Source organism: Mesoplodon bidens, assembly GCF_964165515.1.
Source record: "Mesoplodon bidens genome assembly, chromosome: 10".
NCBI classification, from domain to species: Eukaryota; Metazoa; Chordata; class Mammalia; order Artiodactyla; family Ziphiidae; genus Mesoplodon; species Mesoplodon bidens.
Window position 1 is genome coordinate 31,798,188 of NC_138172.1, and position 16,627 is coordinate 31,814,814.

General features: G+C 36.9%; 1 protein-coding gene across 15 annotated transcripts in view; it reads right to left on the reverse strand.

Annotated features, from left to right (window-relative positions):
• SLMAP (sarcolemma associated protein) overlaps positions 1 to 16,627 on the reverse strand; it is a 153,598-nt gene that overhangs the window by 24,186 nt on the left and 112,785 nt on the right. For all 15 annotated transcript variants that reach the window (XM_081247441.1, XM_081247439.1, XM_081247437.1 and 12 more), the window contains 3 exons: positions 9,944 to 10,003; positions 4,611 to 4,691; positions 4,269 to 4,328 (listed from right to left, as the gene is read on the reverse strand). In XM_081247441.1, coding sequence (XP_081103567.1) covers positions 4,269 to 4,328; positions 4,611 to 4,691; positions 9,944 to 10,003 — 201 coding nt within the window. The remainder of the gene's footprint in view (positions 1 to 4,268; positions 4,329 to 4,610; positions 4,692 to 9,943; positions 10,004 to 16,627) is intronic.

The following is a 16,627-nucleotide window of genomic DNA, read 5'->3' on the forward strand; positions in this document are numbered from 1 at the left end:
CCCCAAATAAATTAAATAAATAAATAAATAAAAATTAAAAAAAAAAAAAAAAACATAACCACATATACTCAAGCATAACCCAAGTGTTTCTAATAAATGACAGTAAATACATTATCTTAAAGAATTTAGGACTTCCCTGGTGGCACAGTGGTTAACAATCTCTGCCTGTTAATGCAGGGGACACGGGTTTGAGCCCTGGTCCAGGAAGATCCCGCATGCCGCGGAGCAACTAAGCCCGAGTGCCACAACTACTGAGCCTGTGCTCTAGAGCCTGCAAGCCACAACTACTGAGCACGCAAGCCGTAACTACTGAAGCCCACGCGCCTAGAGCCCGTGTTCCACGACAAGAGAAGCCACCGCAATGAGAAGCCCGCGCACCGCAACAAAGAGTAGCCCCTACTCGCGGCAACTAGAGAAAAATCCGCAAGCAGCAATGAAGACCCAATGCAGCCAAAAATAAATAAATTAAAAAAAAAAAAGAATTTACACAACTTTTACAAAGAAAAACAATGGATGAAACAACCATTTAGGGCTATGATGACTGTTTCTTGGAGACTCTTCTAAAATTTGCTGCTTCTAATGGGTGATTTTTCTTTATCTAATTACTGATTGACTTAACAATTCTTTTTTTTTTTTTTTTTTTTTTGCGGTACGCGGGCCTCTCACTGTTGTGGCCTCTCCCGTTGCGGAGCACAGGCTCCGGATGTGTAGGCTCAGCAGCCATGGCTCACGGGCCCAGCCGCTCCGCAGCACGTGGGATCCTCCCAGACCAGGGCACGAACCCGTGTCCCCTGCATCGGCAGGTGGACTCCCAACCACTGCGCCACCACGGAAGCCCAACAATTCTATTCTTAAAATCAAGCTGCAAAATCTTTCAAGAGGTGTTGATAAAAATACCACTTATTTAAACAAAAGTTGGCAATCATACAGAAATGTAAGCAACGTTTTTGGGTTCTGTTTTTGTCACCTTAACTGAAAGCAAGGTTAGGGAAACTAACCCATTTTCATCAATGGCACTCCAAGCAATTACCAGTAGTATTCATACACCCACCCTCCTTCCACATTCACCTTGTGTTTTCCAGTCTCTATCTCCTACAACTTCCCCTTTTATACCCTCTTCCTTGAGTCTGATTCTCTAGCCTATATCATGGGCACTTTTACAGATATAATTTAGCCTTCCTGTTGTACTCAAGAATTAAAAAAAAATTTGCCCTGACATCTGGCAAAGTAAACAAATTAATACATTATTAACTGGAAAATATCCACAACCAACAACTGCTTTTCCCTAAAAGATAAAGTAGGAAATATTTTTTAAAATCCCACAATCTTATTTAGTTAAGGAAAAGTTACCCTTTAACTGATAGGTTTGCCTTTAAAAAAAAATAAATTTATTTATTTAATTAATTTTTTTGGCTGCATTGGGTCTTCGGTGCTGCACACGGGCTTTCTCTAGTTGCGGTGAGCAGGGGCTACTCTTCATTGCAATGGGCAGGCTTCTCACTGCAGTGGCTTCTTTTGTTGCGGAGCACGGGCTCTAGGCATATGGGCTTCAGCAGTTGTGGCACACAGGCTCAGCAGTTGTGGCTCGCGGGCTCTAGAGGGCAGGCTCAGTAGTTGTGGTGCACGGGCTTAGTTGCTCCACAGCATGTGGGATCTTCCCAGACCAGGGATTGAACCCGTGTCCCCTGCATTGGCAGGTGGATTCTTAACGACTGCACCACCAGGGAAGTCCCCGGATAGGTTTGCCTATTATTATTATTATCAGTATCTTCATTATGGGGCTTAACATGTTATGTTCCCAACAACATATTAAGTGATCTACTTGTACTGTTGCATTTAATCCTCACAATAATCCTATGAAGTTGGTTTTCCCCAAACCAACAAACGAAAAAACACTGAAGCACAGAGGGGTTACGCAATTTGCCCAAGGATATATTACAAATAAATGGCAGGGGCTTCCCTGGTGGTGCAATAGTTAAGATTCCACGCTCCCAATGCAGGGGATCCGGGTTCGAATCCTGCTCAAGGAACTACATCCCACATGCATGCTGCAACTAAGAGTTCACATGCCACAACTGAGACCCAGCACAACCAAATAAATAAATAAGTAAATTAAAAAAACCCCACAAATAAATGGCAGAGCTGGGACAGAACTCAGAGATCTTTGGCTCTTAGCCTCTTGGCTAGAGCCTGTCACTTTCCTAATGCTCTTGTGGTTTTATAACTTTGATGTAAGAGGTCTATTATTAATTCATTCAACATACATCTGAGTTTTTCCAAATATCTGGCATTGTGGTAGGGAAGAGGATAAAAATAAAATCTAAAGCAGATGGACACATAAAATTACAAAAGCACTAATAACAGTTGAATATAATTAACACAACCATAAACACTATTTACAGGAGTTACTCAGTTTTCCTGGGTATTTCCCTTGTATACAGGAGGTATACATGTTATTAAACTCCTGTTGATGTTGTTTTTTTCTAAAAAAAAAAAAAAAAAAAAGATAAATAAATCTTATAATCAATCTGGATTTGGCTGCTGAAAAGCTTTCTGTGAGATTTCTACAGTAAAAAAAGATCATAAGAACAGCTACTTCTTTATGACGGGTGTCCCTTCCTCATTCACCTCCCTTCTTGTTTCTGTGTGTCCCCCAAAGGCCCAAGGTTCCCAAACTTTTTCAGGATCAGCAACAACGTTCTATGCATTAATGGTCTTACGTTTCTGAGAAGAATCAGAAATGCTCCAAGATGAGATTTCTGGCCTGTACACACATTAACTTAGATTTATTATTACCACACTAGAAAAAAGGCATGTCTCGTAAACACCAAAGGTCACCTGAGAAGAGTGCGGATCGGTAAGAATACTGGAAACTATTATCATACTTAAAAACAGGTTGGCAGTTGGTTGCCCGGGCCAGTAATCCTCAGGGCTTCCCTTGGTACGGGAATTCAGTCAAAGGTGGCTCAAAGAGCCATGTCAGCTTCAGTATCCATGGGGGAGAAAAGAGAAGGCCATGATGCCCAGACTAAGGAATTCGAGAGCATCTGGGTAATCTCTTGGTTAACCAACCCCAATCCCAATCATTATACAAGTAGGAGAGCAGCAGGATCATGCAGGGTGAAACTAAGGCTTCCTTATATAATCCAAAACTTAGGGTCTGTACTGGGAGTTCCCTTAATAGCCCAGCCAGAAGCAAAGGCATTTCTATACAAAGAAACCTCCACAGGCTGCTTTTGCTGCTAATTTCCGAGAGTTGCCTGGTATTGGTCCACTGCTACTAAAATGCGTAACCTAGTGAGCTGAACTTATATGTCAACTTTTCTTGTGTATAATAAGGCAATTATAAAAGAGACTAAATGCAGGGTGGGAGAGGGAGGGGATATGGGGGTATATGTATACATATATAGCTGATTCACTTTGTTGTACAGCAGAAATTAACACAACATTGTAAAGCAATTATACTCCAATAAAGATGTAAAAAAAAAAAAAAAAAACAATTTTCTCTAAATGAGAAATGGACCAAAACACTTAAAAGTGAATCTTTGGTGTAGCAGCTGTTGTCATGATTGCAAAAAAAAAAGGAGACTAAATGATGACAATCACAGATTTATCAATAAGCCATCCCCAGGCACTTTATTTTAAAAACACTTTTATAAATGCTAATTTAATTCCTACCCATTTCATTCTAAACAAGTAAATATCAAATAAATGTACTTCTTATTTAGAAGTGACACAAGTGAGATAATTTATTATATGCACTGCTCATCTTAGTCCAACCCAAAATTTCTAGAAGAGTCCTAAGAACCTGGGGATATTTACTGGAGAATGAGGAGGGCCAGAAAATGAGGAAATTTACAACTGCTACCATATGATAACAGAGCAAACGGGTAGTTCTTTCAAGAAAGTTAATATTTTTAATCTATTTTTAGTTTACATTAAAAGTCGTAATGAGTTTCTATCAGAGACATCAAGGTAAACACAAAAAAACCACAGCTGCATTTCACATTCTACCACTTATTGCCTTGCCTTCATATAACTTTGATTGATATAAACTATTTTACAATTTAAATGTTTTTCTTTAAAGCACTGGCACCAACATCAACATTTTAAATTTTAGTTCCTGCTACTTTAGAGAACCTATCTTAATCTTTTAAGTTAAAACTTAGTTTTAACTAAAGCTTAAAACATCATATAATACATGATTTTGTGGCAAAGGGTGAATCTGATGCCCTGGTTTAAAATGTCTTAAAAACAAGTTAAAATACCTTTTAATAGGGACACTTTAGCAAAGGGTTCATTTAGGTCTTGCTCATCCATTTGGGCGTCTACAGAGGGGGGAGAAAAGATAGTTATAAACAGTAAACTCTATTAGCAAGCTATCATTATCAAAATAAAAAACTGAAATTTATACAGCTATTGTATTTGCATCATTGAAAGTAGTTTTTAAATTTATCCAAGATTCAAGGGAGTGACTTGATAAATAGAAGTATTGCTTTTTCCCCCAAACACAAACTTTGAGATCTCCACCCACACTAACCTGCATACCTAAACTGCTTGGTAGGTAACAATAACAGCTACAGATTTATAAATATTAGGTTAAAACTCACCTGTAGTGTCGTCACTACTTTTCTCCTTGCTTGGACTCAGAGTATCTGATAAATCAGATTCCTTTGCTCTTGCCTGGTTCTCTAAGAAGAAAATAAATAAATAAATAAATAAATAAATAAATAAAAGTAGAATCTCTTTATAATTAAATAGCTTATATCAATAAAACTGCTTCAGGCTATGAGTGCTCTAAATCTACTGGTATGCAAAATACTTTTAAAATTAACTGAGGTCACTGAATCTCTTACTTCTTCACCACTCTAGTCCAAAATGGAATGCTGGTTATTACACGTAGCTCATATTAAATTATAATGTGGATCATGATTCCTGTGCAGAGGAGGGCTGGGGTTTTTGTTCAAGGCTGTCCACTGGCCAACTGGAAACAAAAATGAAGCAAGCTTTGCTAAAGTATTCAGAGACCTGCAACAAATATAGCAAAATTCCCAGGACAATGTGGATACTGTATGAAGATGAGGAAAGAAAAGGATTCTATTATATAAAAACACTAGTTAGGTTGCCTTAGTAATATTTATACTCATGATAAAAACTCTTTTTAAAAAAATCACCATTGTCTTTTATAAAGTAACATTTAAAACAAGAAAATTAACAGCCTTTTATATCTAAAGAAAGTATTACTGTACCTGAACCACAGGCCTGAAATTCTTTGCTTGAGTTGATATTTCCTTAAACTCAAGGACCATTCTCACTACTTGGCCTAGTCAAGCTATATTAAGATATAGCTTAAGCTCCATCACATCTAAGGAAGTCTTCATTTCTCCAGCATGTTGCTCCTTTTTATTTATCTTCTCTGGGACATAGGGTTTTATAATTAATCATGTTCTATTTTATATCATTCTCTGTGTATACATATATCTTGTTTCCTTAGTGAGATTATAAATTCACTAAACATATCATCACTTTTTATAATGTTACGCACTTAACTATACTGTTTGTGGTAATCTGTATCAAAAATTTAAATGTGTACACCCACTTCTAGTACTTTTCCTAAGGAAATAATAGGCAACATATAGTATATATACATAAGGACGTTCATTGCAACATTGTTCATTATGGAATGGAAAATGTCCAATATATATTCACTACTATTAAGTAAAAGTAAAGTCTGTTAAGCCATGTACAAAGATGATCCCCTTTAGACTGAAAATAGCTATACACTTAGCTATGAATTTTTTGTTGTATATATTCATTCAAGTCTAGAAGGATCTACAACAGAGATACCATGGTCATTTCTGAAGGCAGGGATGAACATTTATTTTCTAACTTCACAATTGTTATACATTGTTTGAAAAATTATAGTGAACATATATTGTTTTCATAATCAACTAAATCAAGAGATATTTTTCATTTTAGAAGCAGTCAGAAACATATCTAAAACCAATACTGTCAAAATAATTAATATTAAAATATAACTTGTTATGGCTATTCCATATAAGAATACATTAGAACTTATGGCTTCACTTGTGAAATGAGTGATGGATTACAAGAAGCCTTTTGCTTCCTTTCTCAAAGGCCAACTGGGGAGAGACAGTGAGTTTAGATTAGAAGTGAAGTCACTGATTACTGAGGTCCATGGGAATCTAATCTGTGACCTCTGGTGCATTCATAGTGTACTATAGTCAGACATTTCTGAATGTACTAGTTTTGATCACTAAGTTACAGTCTCAAATAAGGCAGGCTAACACATCTTGTCTATATATAGAAAGAAACGAAACCACTGTGGGAACAAAAAGGAAAAGACAAAAATGACTCTTTCCTAATTTTAACATTCTTGGCAATTTTATGATCAAGATATAGAGGTAAACCAAGAGGAACGTATTTTCAGAAGTATTCTTCTGGCTTAGAAGGAACTTTTATTTCCTATTTGGAGTAGTAGCCAGGAAGGTAAAATTGCCTTAGAGGTGGGACTATCTTCCATTAAGATCTTACTAGAATATAAGCTCCATGAGTGCAGGAATTTTTGTTTTGTTAACTGCTATAATCCCATTGCATAGAACAGTGCACAGTACATAGTAGGTGCGCTAAAAAGAGGACCATTAGAGACACAATTTTACTTTGAGTAAGAAGGCAAGCTTTTAGCAAGTCAAGTCATGGTTCACCACTGTTGTGTCCTGGTACTAGAGTTATCAAATGGAGGCAAACAAAATCTATTCAAGATGAAACACAGGACACAACAAATGAGTGGTAGAGTCTCTACTGTTCAAAACATCTACTTTTCAGCTACGAAGCAGCACCCAACTTCCCAGTATTAAAAGTCATTACTAGCTGATTTTCTGTGCAGTATTTAATCATTAAAATGCATACCAATAGTATATAGAAGTAAATGGAGGAATGGCTACCCACATCAATACCAAAACTGTTCCCAAACTGGCAAGTCTACAATAAGGTGAATATTTTCACTATATCTTCAAGCAGACATAACGACGGATGGGCAACACAAACACAGACCACTTCCTACAGCACTGGAACCATTATTTGCAAAGAAAGCAAGGTCAAGGATCAAGGGGAAAAAAAGGAGACCTAACATTTGTTGGACAACGGACCAGTGCTTCCTGCTTTATAAGCAATATTTCATTAAATTCCCACAAAATCCTCTAAGTTATATACTGTCAATCCCATTTTACAAATGAGGAAACAGGTTTAAAGAGCTAAAGTAAGTTGCCTGAGGGCACATAGCTAGTTACTGGTAGAACCTAGAATTAAAAGCTACTGTTTGGGGCTTCCCTGGTGGCGCAGTGGCTGAGAGTCCACCTGCTGATGCAGAGGACACGGGTTTGTGCCCTGGTCCGGGAAGATCCCACATGCCGCGGAGCGGCTAGGCCCGTGAGCCATGGCCGCTGAGCCTGCGCTCCGCAACGGGAGAGGCCACAGCAATGAGAGGCCCGCGTACCACAAAAAAAAAAAAAAAAAAAAAGCTACTGTTTGACCTACTCTGTATTCTTTCTACTTCCACCTTGAAATCTACTGTAAACTGCAAGTTGAGTTAGGACTTAAGAAGGCATATGCAACTTATGATTACATTTTTCATTAGGTGAAATACCTGAAGGAAATACTACCAAGACTTGTAACAGCTGAATTGGCAATTTCCAACAACTGATATTTAAAATCAGTTTTAAATATAATTCCATTAAAAACATCAGCAATGAAAGCATTTTAAAAATAAAACAATCCAGCCAAACCCAAAAGAAAATACTTTATAGCCAGATATAAAGCATTTAAAATGTAATTTATTTCAGCCAACTAGTTTGTCACAAGGATTAGTGTACCTCTGCATGCTATCTGTGGGAAATACCAGTAAAATGTTGACTGCTGATAGAAATATCTCTGGGTATATAAAACATCTGTATTATCATTCATTTTTTGGCCACGCTGCACAGCTTGCAGGATCTTAGTTCCCTGCCCAGGGATCAAACCCGGGCCCGGTCAGTGAAAGCTCCGAGTCCTTACCACTGGACCACCAGGGAATTCCCTGTATTATCATTCTTTTTTGGGGGGGCTGCGTTGGGTCTTTGTTGCTGTGTGCAGGCTTTCTCTAGTTGTGGCGAGCGGGGGCTACTCTTCCTTGTGGTGCGTGGGCTTCTCATTACGGTGGCTTCTCTTGTTGCGGAGCACGGGCTCTAGGCGCGCGGGCTTTAGTAGTTGCAGCACGTGGGCTCAGTAGTTTTGGCATGTGGGGCCTAGAGCACGTAGGCTTCAGTAGTTGTGGTGCACTGGCTTAGTTGCTCCGCAGCATGTGGGATCTTCCCGGACCAGGGCTCGAACCTGTGTCCCCTGCATTGGCAGGCAGATTCCCACCCACTGCGCCACCAGGTAAGTCCCTGTATTATCATTCTTAAAGGATGTATTCTATTCACTTGCATGGACTTACTTGCCATAATTTATTTAATAAATGCCCTTATTATTGGACACTTATGTTTTCCTTTTTTTGCCTTTAAAACAACACAAACAAATGCCCTTGCACATTTGTCCTATTTGTTCCTAAAGATAAAAACTTAGAAGTGAAATTGCTAGGTCAAAAAGCATGTTCTTTAAAACTTTCAATACATATTTTATAGCCAGATTTCAAAAGGAAATCATAAGATTTTCTTTTTCAATAATGACATCACATAATTTCAAGGAAATATAGAAGCACTATAGAAGCACTTGGGTAGCAAGATACTTTTAATTATAAGAAGCACTGATTTTTTTCTAAGGCTCTACTTCTACATCAAAGTCCTGGCTATTTAACCAACTAATCTAAATAGGTATTTAGGTGGTGAAGTAAAAGCTATTTTAAAATCTGTTCTCATCTCACTTTAATAAGATGAAATAAATTGCCATACGTACTAAAAATAGTTCACTGTTCTGAAACTCAATGCCTGTTTGCCAGAACAATATTAGTGATGCATATTTTATGCATTCTTTCTCCAAATATGGCATCTGCCATGCACAAAATTCCAAATGGAAGCCACCAGATATATGAAATAACACTATCCTTTTAAATATTTTTAAAAGCCAAATGGATCCAGTTACTTTCATAAAACAAAATGTAATGAAATGGAGTACTGCAAACTTTTATCGCTCATTGCTTTAGCTAACCAAAATGACTGTCAATTTAGTTTTAAATTTTATACTGGTATGTTCTGATGAAAGTCCTAGAATGAATAATGAGCATATCCCACTAAATTTATTTGCACAATTTCCCTATACATAAAAGTGACTTGACAATATGATGCTTTAAAACTCACTTTTCTTCTCTAAGCCTGACAATTGTAACAGAAAAGAATCAGCAGAATAAATTACTTCAAGCAATTACAGGACTGTTCATTAAAAAATATAAGGTTCTACATAATCACTTTGTTTAAGTCAAATTGAAATGCTAACAATTAAGATAATATTAAATATCATAAGGACTATTAAAGGTATGATAACCAACAAAATGGAACTGCAAGCATTTTTCACCTGTTTCAAAAAAGATTTACATTGCGTTTGATTAAAATTTTGAGATCAAAGCTGAAAATAATGCTGGAAGTGAGACAGAGAGATTGCAACAAATCTTTAATACCTAACGAAACCTATTCCAAGCATTAAAAAAAAAACCCATACATATATACCCATTTAAAAAGAAACTTTCTGTTGAACATATCCTTCTTAAAACAGAACTCCAACTATTTTATACTATTATCTGATATTGTTACTGGATTGCCATTTTGTGAGCTATAAGACATAAATTGATGATTAAAGTACTATGACCTTGGAAATGTATACTAACCTTCATTATCCAAAAGAGTTGTCAAAACCCACAGAAAAATGCCACAGAAACCCACAGAAAACGAACCTTTTGAAAGCTTTGTTTCTTCTACCACTTTGGTTAGATGCCCCTCGACGATCAGCTTCTCTGCCAAAGAAAATAAACGTTACTATCGAAGCCCAAACTGAGTAGCAAGCACTTCCCTGAGCTGGGCAGTGTAACACATTCCATGACCAAATTTAAAGATGATAACATTACTCCCATGACTAGGCTTGAACAAAAACTTGAACCTGGAAGGGGAACTAAGAGAACTGGAACGATACTAGACGAATCAGGTTAATGCAGAAATCCGAGGGTAAGGGAACTGAACTGCCTTCAGTTTTCATTAGCTTTCACCTTATTTTAAAAGCCTTGAACTTTTAAAAAAGGACTCAGAACAAACAAAGCAACCCTCTTTAAATCAAGGATATTAAGTTGAAATAAAGGAATTCTGAGAAGGTATTTCATTTAAATAAAGAAGTAATACAAATTATATTATACCAACAGTTTACTTTTCCCTATTGACACAATTTAGAAGAGATGCCTATATGACATGTTTCAGTAAAATGAATAATTTTAGAAGAGCTAATTATTGAAAGAAATTTAAAAAAAAATTTTGCTTTTGTTTTATGGGGGATTCTCTGCAAATGTATAATGTAGTTTATTTATAATTTATTTAAGGTTGGATTTTCATATTCTGCCTTTCAGTCAGGAGGATAATATATCTATTCTGTATACACCATTATCTGATCCTATATGTCAGTTGGTCTCCTTCATTTTACACTTTGCAGTATGTGAAATAATTTTTCTATTCTTCTATCCCTCAACCCACTGTAACTTGGTCTACACCCATTACTGAACCACTGAAACGGTCCCAAGATCACTATAACCTATCTGACAAAGCCCATGGTTCCTTTTCTTAATTTTCATTTAACATAGGCTCTTTGCAGCATGTGGCACTGTTTGCTCCTGCCTCTTTGAAAAACAGGAAGTCGAAGTAATAAATTTAGATGATTTTAAAAAGCATTAACCCTACAAGATATGTAACATAAGCTGTCTTACCCATCCTCTGTCCTACTCCATTCCATTCTTGAAAAATCACTTCCTACAAACAACAACTTTTAACTTTTAGCCATTTCTTCTGGTATTTACATTTATATTTCTAAATAATACATTGCTATTTCTTAATTTTTCCATTTTAGGCATTATTTACTGACAATCTCTTACAGATGATTATGCTCTCATATCCTATTATCATCCTCATAAGAGTTACATTTTGTCCATCTGTAATCAGTATTTATGACTATTACCTATACCTGAGTCATGTAATATGCGATAATTATATTTCTTTCCTTGTACAACATTTACTATTTTGGGAACTTACAATGCCCTCCTTTGTTTTGCTAATTTTTAAAAATATATCTCAAACACAGCCCAAGTTCTTATAGAACCATAAAACTCTCAATATCCTCAAACATATCAGGCAGTCTATCACATTATATATCCCTGTCTCTCCCGTCTCCCGGCCCTTTAATCTTCTGCTCCAGTCTGAGCTGTATCCTGTACAAGATCCCCTGCCTGCCCCGAGATTCCAAATCTTCATCTTCCTGTTTTATTCCCTTGTTTTAATGTAATATATCCTCTGATAATTTCCTGATAAGGGGTGGATAGAAGGTAAATGTTTTGTAACTTTGTTCCTCTGAAAATGTTAGTGTTCTACTAACATTTGACTGGTTTGACAGATATATAATTCTATAGGACGTAATTTTCCTTCAGAATTTTTAAAACATTGTTCCACTATCTTCTAGCTTCATACTGGAAGGTGAGTCTAATGCTAGTCTGACTCTTGTTCCTCATTATGCACTGTAGAAGCTTCTTGTGCTCAGCAACGCCTGGTTTGCCTGTCCTTTCTGGGCACCTGAGAAGACTGCACAATCCAAGTCCCTAGCACTCAGGAAGGTCCATGTGACTGGTTCTAGCCAGGGCCGAAGCATTTAAAAGAGAGTACAGTAGGATTTTTCTACACTTGTTCTCCCCCCACTCTAGAAACCATGTGTTCACATTAGCCTAGATTCCTGAGTAACAATATAGAGCAGTGTTCTCCCTCACCATGGACATGTAGCATAAATGAAAAGTAATGTTTGTTGAATTAAGCCATTATGATTTCAGGATTTATTTGTTGCTATGTTATAATTTTATTATGATTAATAATACAGTATGAGATCCTTTGTTTCTCTCTGGCAATTTTCAGAATCTTTTCTTTATCCCTGGTGTTCTTAAATTTCATATACCTCAGTATGTGGTCTTGTTTTTAAAAACTGAGGTTAAATTCACATAGTGTATTAATTTTAAAGTGAACAATTCAGTGGCATTTAGTATATTCACGATAATATGGAAGCACCAACTTCATCTAGTTCCAAAACATTTTCATCACCTCAAAAGAAAACCTCATATTCATTAAGAATTTACTTCCCATCCTCCAAAATCTCTTACCACTCAACTGATCATTTTATATTTCTAAAATTAGTCTCTACTCTCATTCTCTTTGTCCTTGTGTCCTATGTCTTTTATAATATTTTACTATGAATGGATCCATTCACCATATTTAATCAAAAGTTTACTGCCTCCCTTTTAAAACTCTTTTCCTTTGACTTCTAGGATACTACTCATTCCTACTTCTTTTATGTGCCTGCTCATTCCTTCCTTCTCAGCTTTTCACTGACTTTCCTTTATTCTATGATCTAAATCTGTATGTACAACTCAACAGCAAGAAAAAAAAAAGACAAAAAAAATCAGATTAATTGGGCAGAAGATCTGAACAGATATTTTTCCAAAGAAGAAATACAGATGGCCAACAGGTGCATGAAAAGATGCTCAACATCACTAATCATCAGGGAAATGCAAAGCAAAACCATAATGAGATATCACCTCACACTTGTTAGAATGGCTATTATCAAAAAGACAAGAAATAACAAGAACGTGGAGAAAAGGGAACCCTGGTACATTGTTGGTGGGAACGTAAATTGATGCAGCCACTATGGAAAACAGTATGCGGGTTCTTCAAAAAATTAAAAATAGAACTATATGATGCAGCAATTCCACTTTTAGGTATTTATCTGAAGAAAACAAAAACACTAACTTGAAAAGATATATGCACACCCATGTTCACTGCAGCATTGTTTACAATAGCCAAGGTAAAGAAACAATGTTCATCAATGGATGAATAGATAAAGAAATTATGGTAGGTATATATAATGGAATATTATTCAGCCATAAAAAAGAATAAAATCTTGCCATTTGTGACAATATGGATGGACCTCAAGAGCAATGTGCTAAGTGAATTATGTCAGACATAGAAAGACAAAGACCATATGATCTCTCTTATATGTGGAATCTTAAAAAAAACAAAACAAAACAAGCTCATAGATACAGACAGCAGACTGATGGTTGGCCAGAGGAGGGGAGTGGGAGGTGGGAGAAGTGAATGAAGGGAACACAGGGTTTAAAAAGGGGGAGGGGAGGTAGGCAAAATGTAGACTTCAAAAGCCTCGTGTGAAAAAAGTGATAGATTTGACATCATATAAATTAAAACTTTCTATATGATCAAACTCACCATAAACAAAGGAAAAGTGCAAGTGCAAACATGGAAAAAATATTTGAAAAACAAATAACAGATAAAAGGTTATTATTCGGGCTTCCCTGGTGGTACAGTGGTTAAGAATCTGCCTGCCAATTCAGAGAACACAGGTTCGAGCCCTGGCCCGGGAAGATCCCACATGCCATGGAGCAACTAAGCCCATGCACCACAACTACTGAGTCTGCGCTCTAGAGCCCGTGCGCCACAACTACTGAAGCCTGCACGCCTAGAGCCCATACTCCGCAACAAGAGAAGCGACCGCAATGAGAAGCCCGTGCACCACAACGAAGAGTAGCCCCCACTCGCCGCAAATAAAGAAAGTCCACATGCAGCAACGAAGACCCAGCACAGCCAAAAATAAATAAATAAAAAATAAATAAATTTATTTTAAAAAAAGGTTATTAGTCACTCCATTCATTCATTCATTGAACAATTAATTAGGGAGTGCCTACTATATGCCAGACACTGTCCTAGGTGCTGGAAACACTAGAATGAACAAATGACAAAATCCCTGCCCTCCTGATTCTTACATTCTAATGGTACGGGGAGGGACAGGCAATAAAAAAATAAACAAATAGTATGTCAGATGGCAGTTACAGAGAAAAATAAAACAAGAAATGAGGAAAGAGCCTGTGGAGAAGGCAAAGATATGATGCCTTCCAAAAATGAGTAAGAAAAAATCAAACACAAGAGAAAAAAGGCCAAAGAACAGGAACACAGAATTTACAGGCCAAGAAATGCAAATGTCCAGTAAACATGAAAAATTCTTGGTCTACCTACTAACACAACGCCACGGCATTATCTGCCCATCAGGTTGGCAAACATTCAGTACTGGGAGGAGTGGGTAAATGAGTAATCTTGTGCCCTTTCACAGTGGAAGTGTAAATTAGTATCATTTTTTTTTTTTTAAGAGGGCAATTTGGCAGGAACTATCCAAATGTTGAAAGCACATGCCCTTTGACCCCACAACCCCTCTTCTGTATATCACACTGGAAAGAGAGAGGCTTGTACAAAGATTTCCAATGCAGCACTTGTCTGTACTGGGGGAAAGCAGAATACAAATTTTTAAAGTTCTGCCAAGCAAGAAAAAAAGAAAGCATTAGTTTTTGAGATTTCAAAAATTATTTTCTAATAGCATTAACTACCTGCTACACTTGAATAATTTCTAAATGTTGATGCCTAGTCTAGCTCTCTCTCTCTCACATCCCAGAACCCTAATGCCTAACTGCTTCTCAAACATCTTCACCCAGAAATCCCAGAGGAACTTAATCTCACCCCCCAAAACTGAATTTATCTTCTCTTCCTTTCTCCTATATGGATTTGGTATCTCTCCTCTTCCATAACTCTTCATTTGTATCTCTATTAAGCTATACTGCAACTATTTATTTATGTCCACCTTTCCCAACATACTACAAACTCTTTGAGGAATATACTCATTCCTTCAAGTACTTACTATGCACCAGATACAGTACTAGGTACTCTTTATGGATTACCAAGATAAATCTAGGAATTTAGGGTCTAGTGAAAGCAGGGAGGCATCTTATTAATAATTTAATTCTCAACACAATTATGTCACATAATACAGGTTCCACAAAAGCTTGTTATATGAATACAGCAAATAATGAAATAGTATAAACACAGGTTCTGAAAGCCATTCCAATCTTTCTCTAGGATGTTGAAGATTGAAGTACCACCTTTAAAAAATTATAAACACACATTAGGAGTAATTTATTGCTCAAAACTCTCTCACCCTTAGAACAAAATCTTAAGTCCCTACCATGATCTACAAGGTCTATAAGCCAACTATGGCCCCACAGAGCCAAATCCAGCCTTCTGCCGCCTCAGGAAATAAAGTTTTATAGGAACATAGCCAGGTCCATTCATTTACATATTGTCCATGGCTGCTTTCCACAACAATGGCAGAGTCTGGTAGCTATAACAAAGACCTTTTAACACGCAAAGCCTGAAATATTTACTATCTGGCGTTTTATTTATTTTTTAAAGGCATTTTTATTCTAAAACTCCAATTTCAGACCTGCCTTGGGTTTTCATATGGTTTCTCTCCATCTCACACACTCTTTCTGCAGACACATGTACAACTCACTCAGCTTAGTCTTAAATCTGTTCAAGACCTACATAGTACTTTTATCACTCCCTATTGTCTTATAACCTTCCATTTTTTCTTCAGCAGATTTATCACTACCTGACATATTATTAGTTTATTAGTTTTTATCTCCTCAAGAGAATGTAAATTCCATGAAGGCAAAGCTATCTTCGTCTTGTTCATTTCTATACCTCCCAAAGCTAAAATAATGCCTGGTATATACATAGTAGATGCTTAATAAATATTTGCTGAATGAATGAATTAGGCATTTATGTTTAAAGAGTTCAAACTTAGAAAAATTATTTGAATGTTTTCCTCATTCTAAAAAACAAAGGATTAAATACATATAAAAAGTTTCGAACAGTACCAGTATTAAGCTCTAGATAATAATTACCTGCTGTTATTATCACTATTGAAATTATTTAAGGTTATATTACCAATCTAGTGAATCATTAGTGGCCTGTGATTAAAGTATTAAGGAAAAGAATATTGTTTTAAAAAAAGTTTCTAACCGCTAGTTCTCAAACTTGGGGTGGAGACCTCAACTCTTTTAAGAAGTACTGAAAATCAGAGACCCCTCAGAGACAAAAAAGAACTTCCATATAATAATAACTGCAGGTCTTTTTTTTTTTTTTTTCGATACGCAGGTCTCTCACTGTTATGGCCTCTCCCGTTGCGGAGCACAGGCTCCGGACGCGCAGGCTCAGCGGCCATGGCTCACGGGCCCAGCCGCTCCGCGGCATGTGGGATCTTCCCAGACCGGGGCTTGAACGCGTGTCCCCTACATCGGCAGGCGGACTCTCAACCACTGCGCCACCAGGGAAGCCCAATAACTGCAGGTCTTGAAAGAACTATTTGCCTTGGCACAAATGAAAGATAGATTTTCTTTCTTTCTTTCTTTCTTTTTTGATGTGGACCATTTTAAAGTCTCTATTGAATTTGTTATAATACTGCTTCTGTTTTATGTTTTGGTTTTATTGGCTGCGAGGCA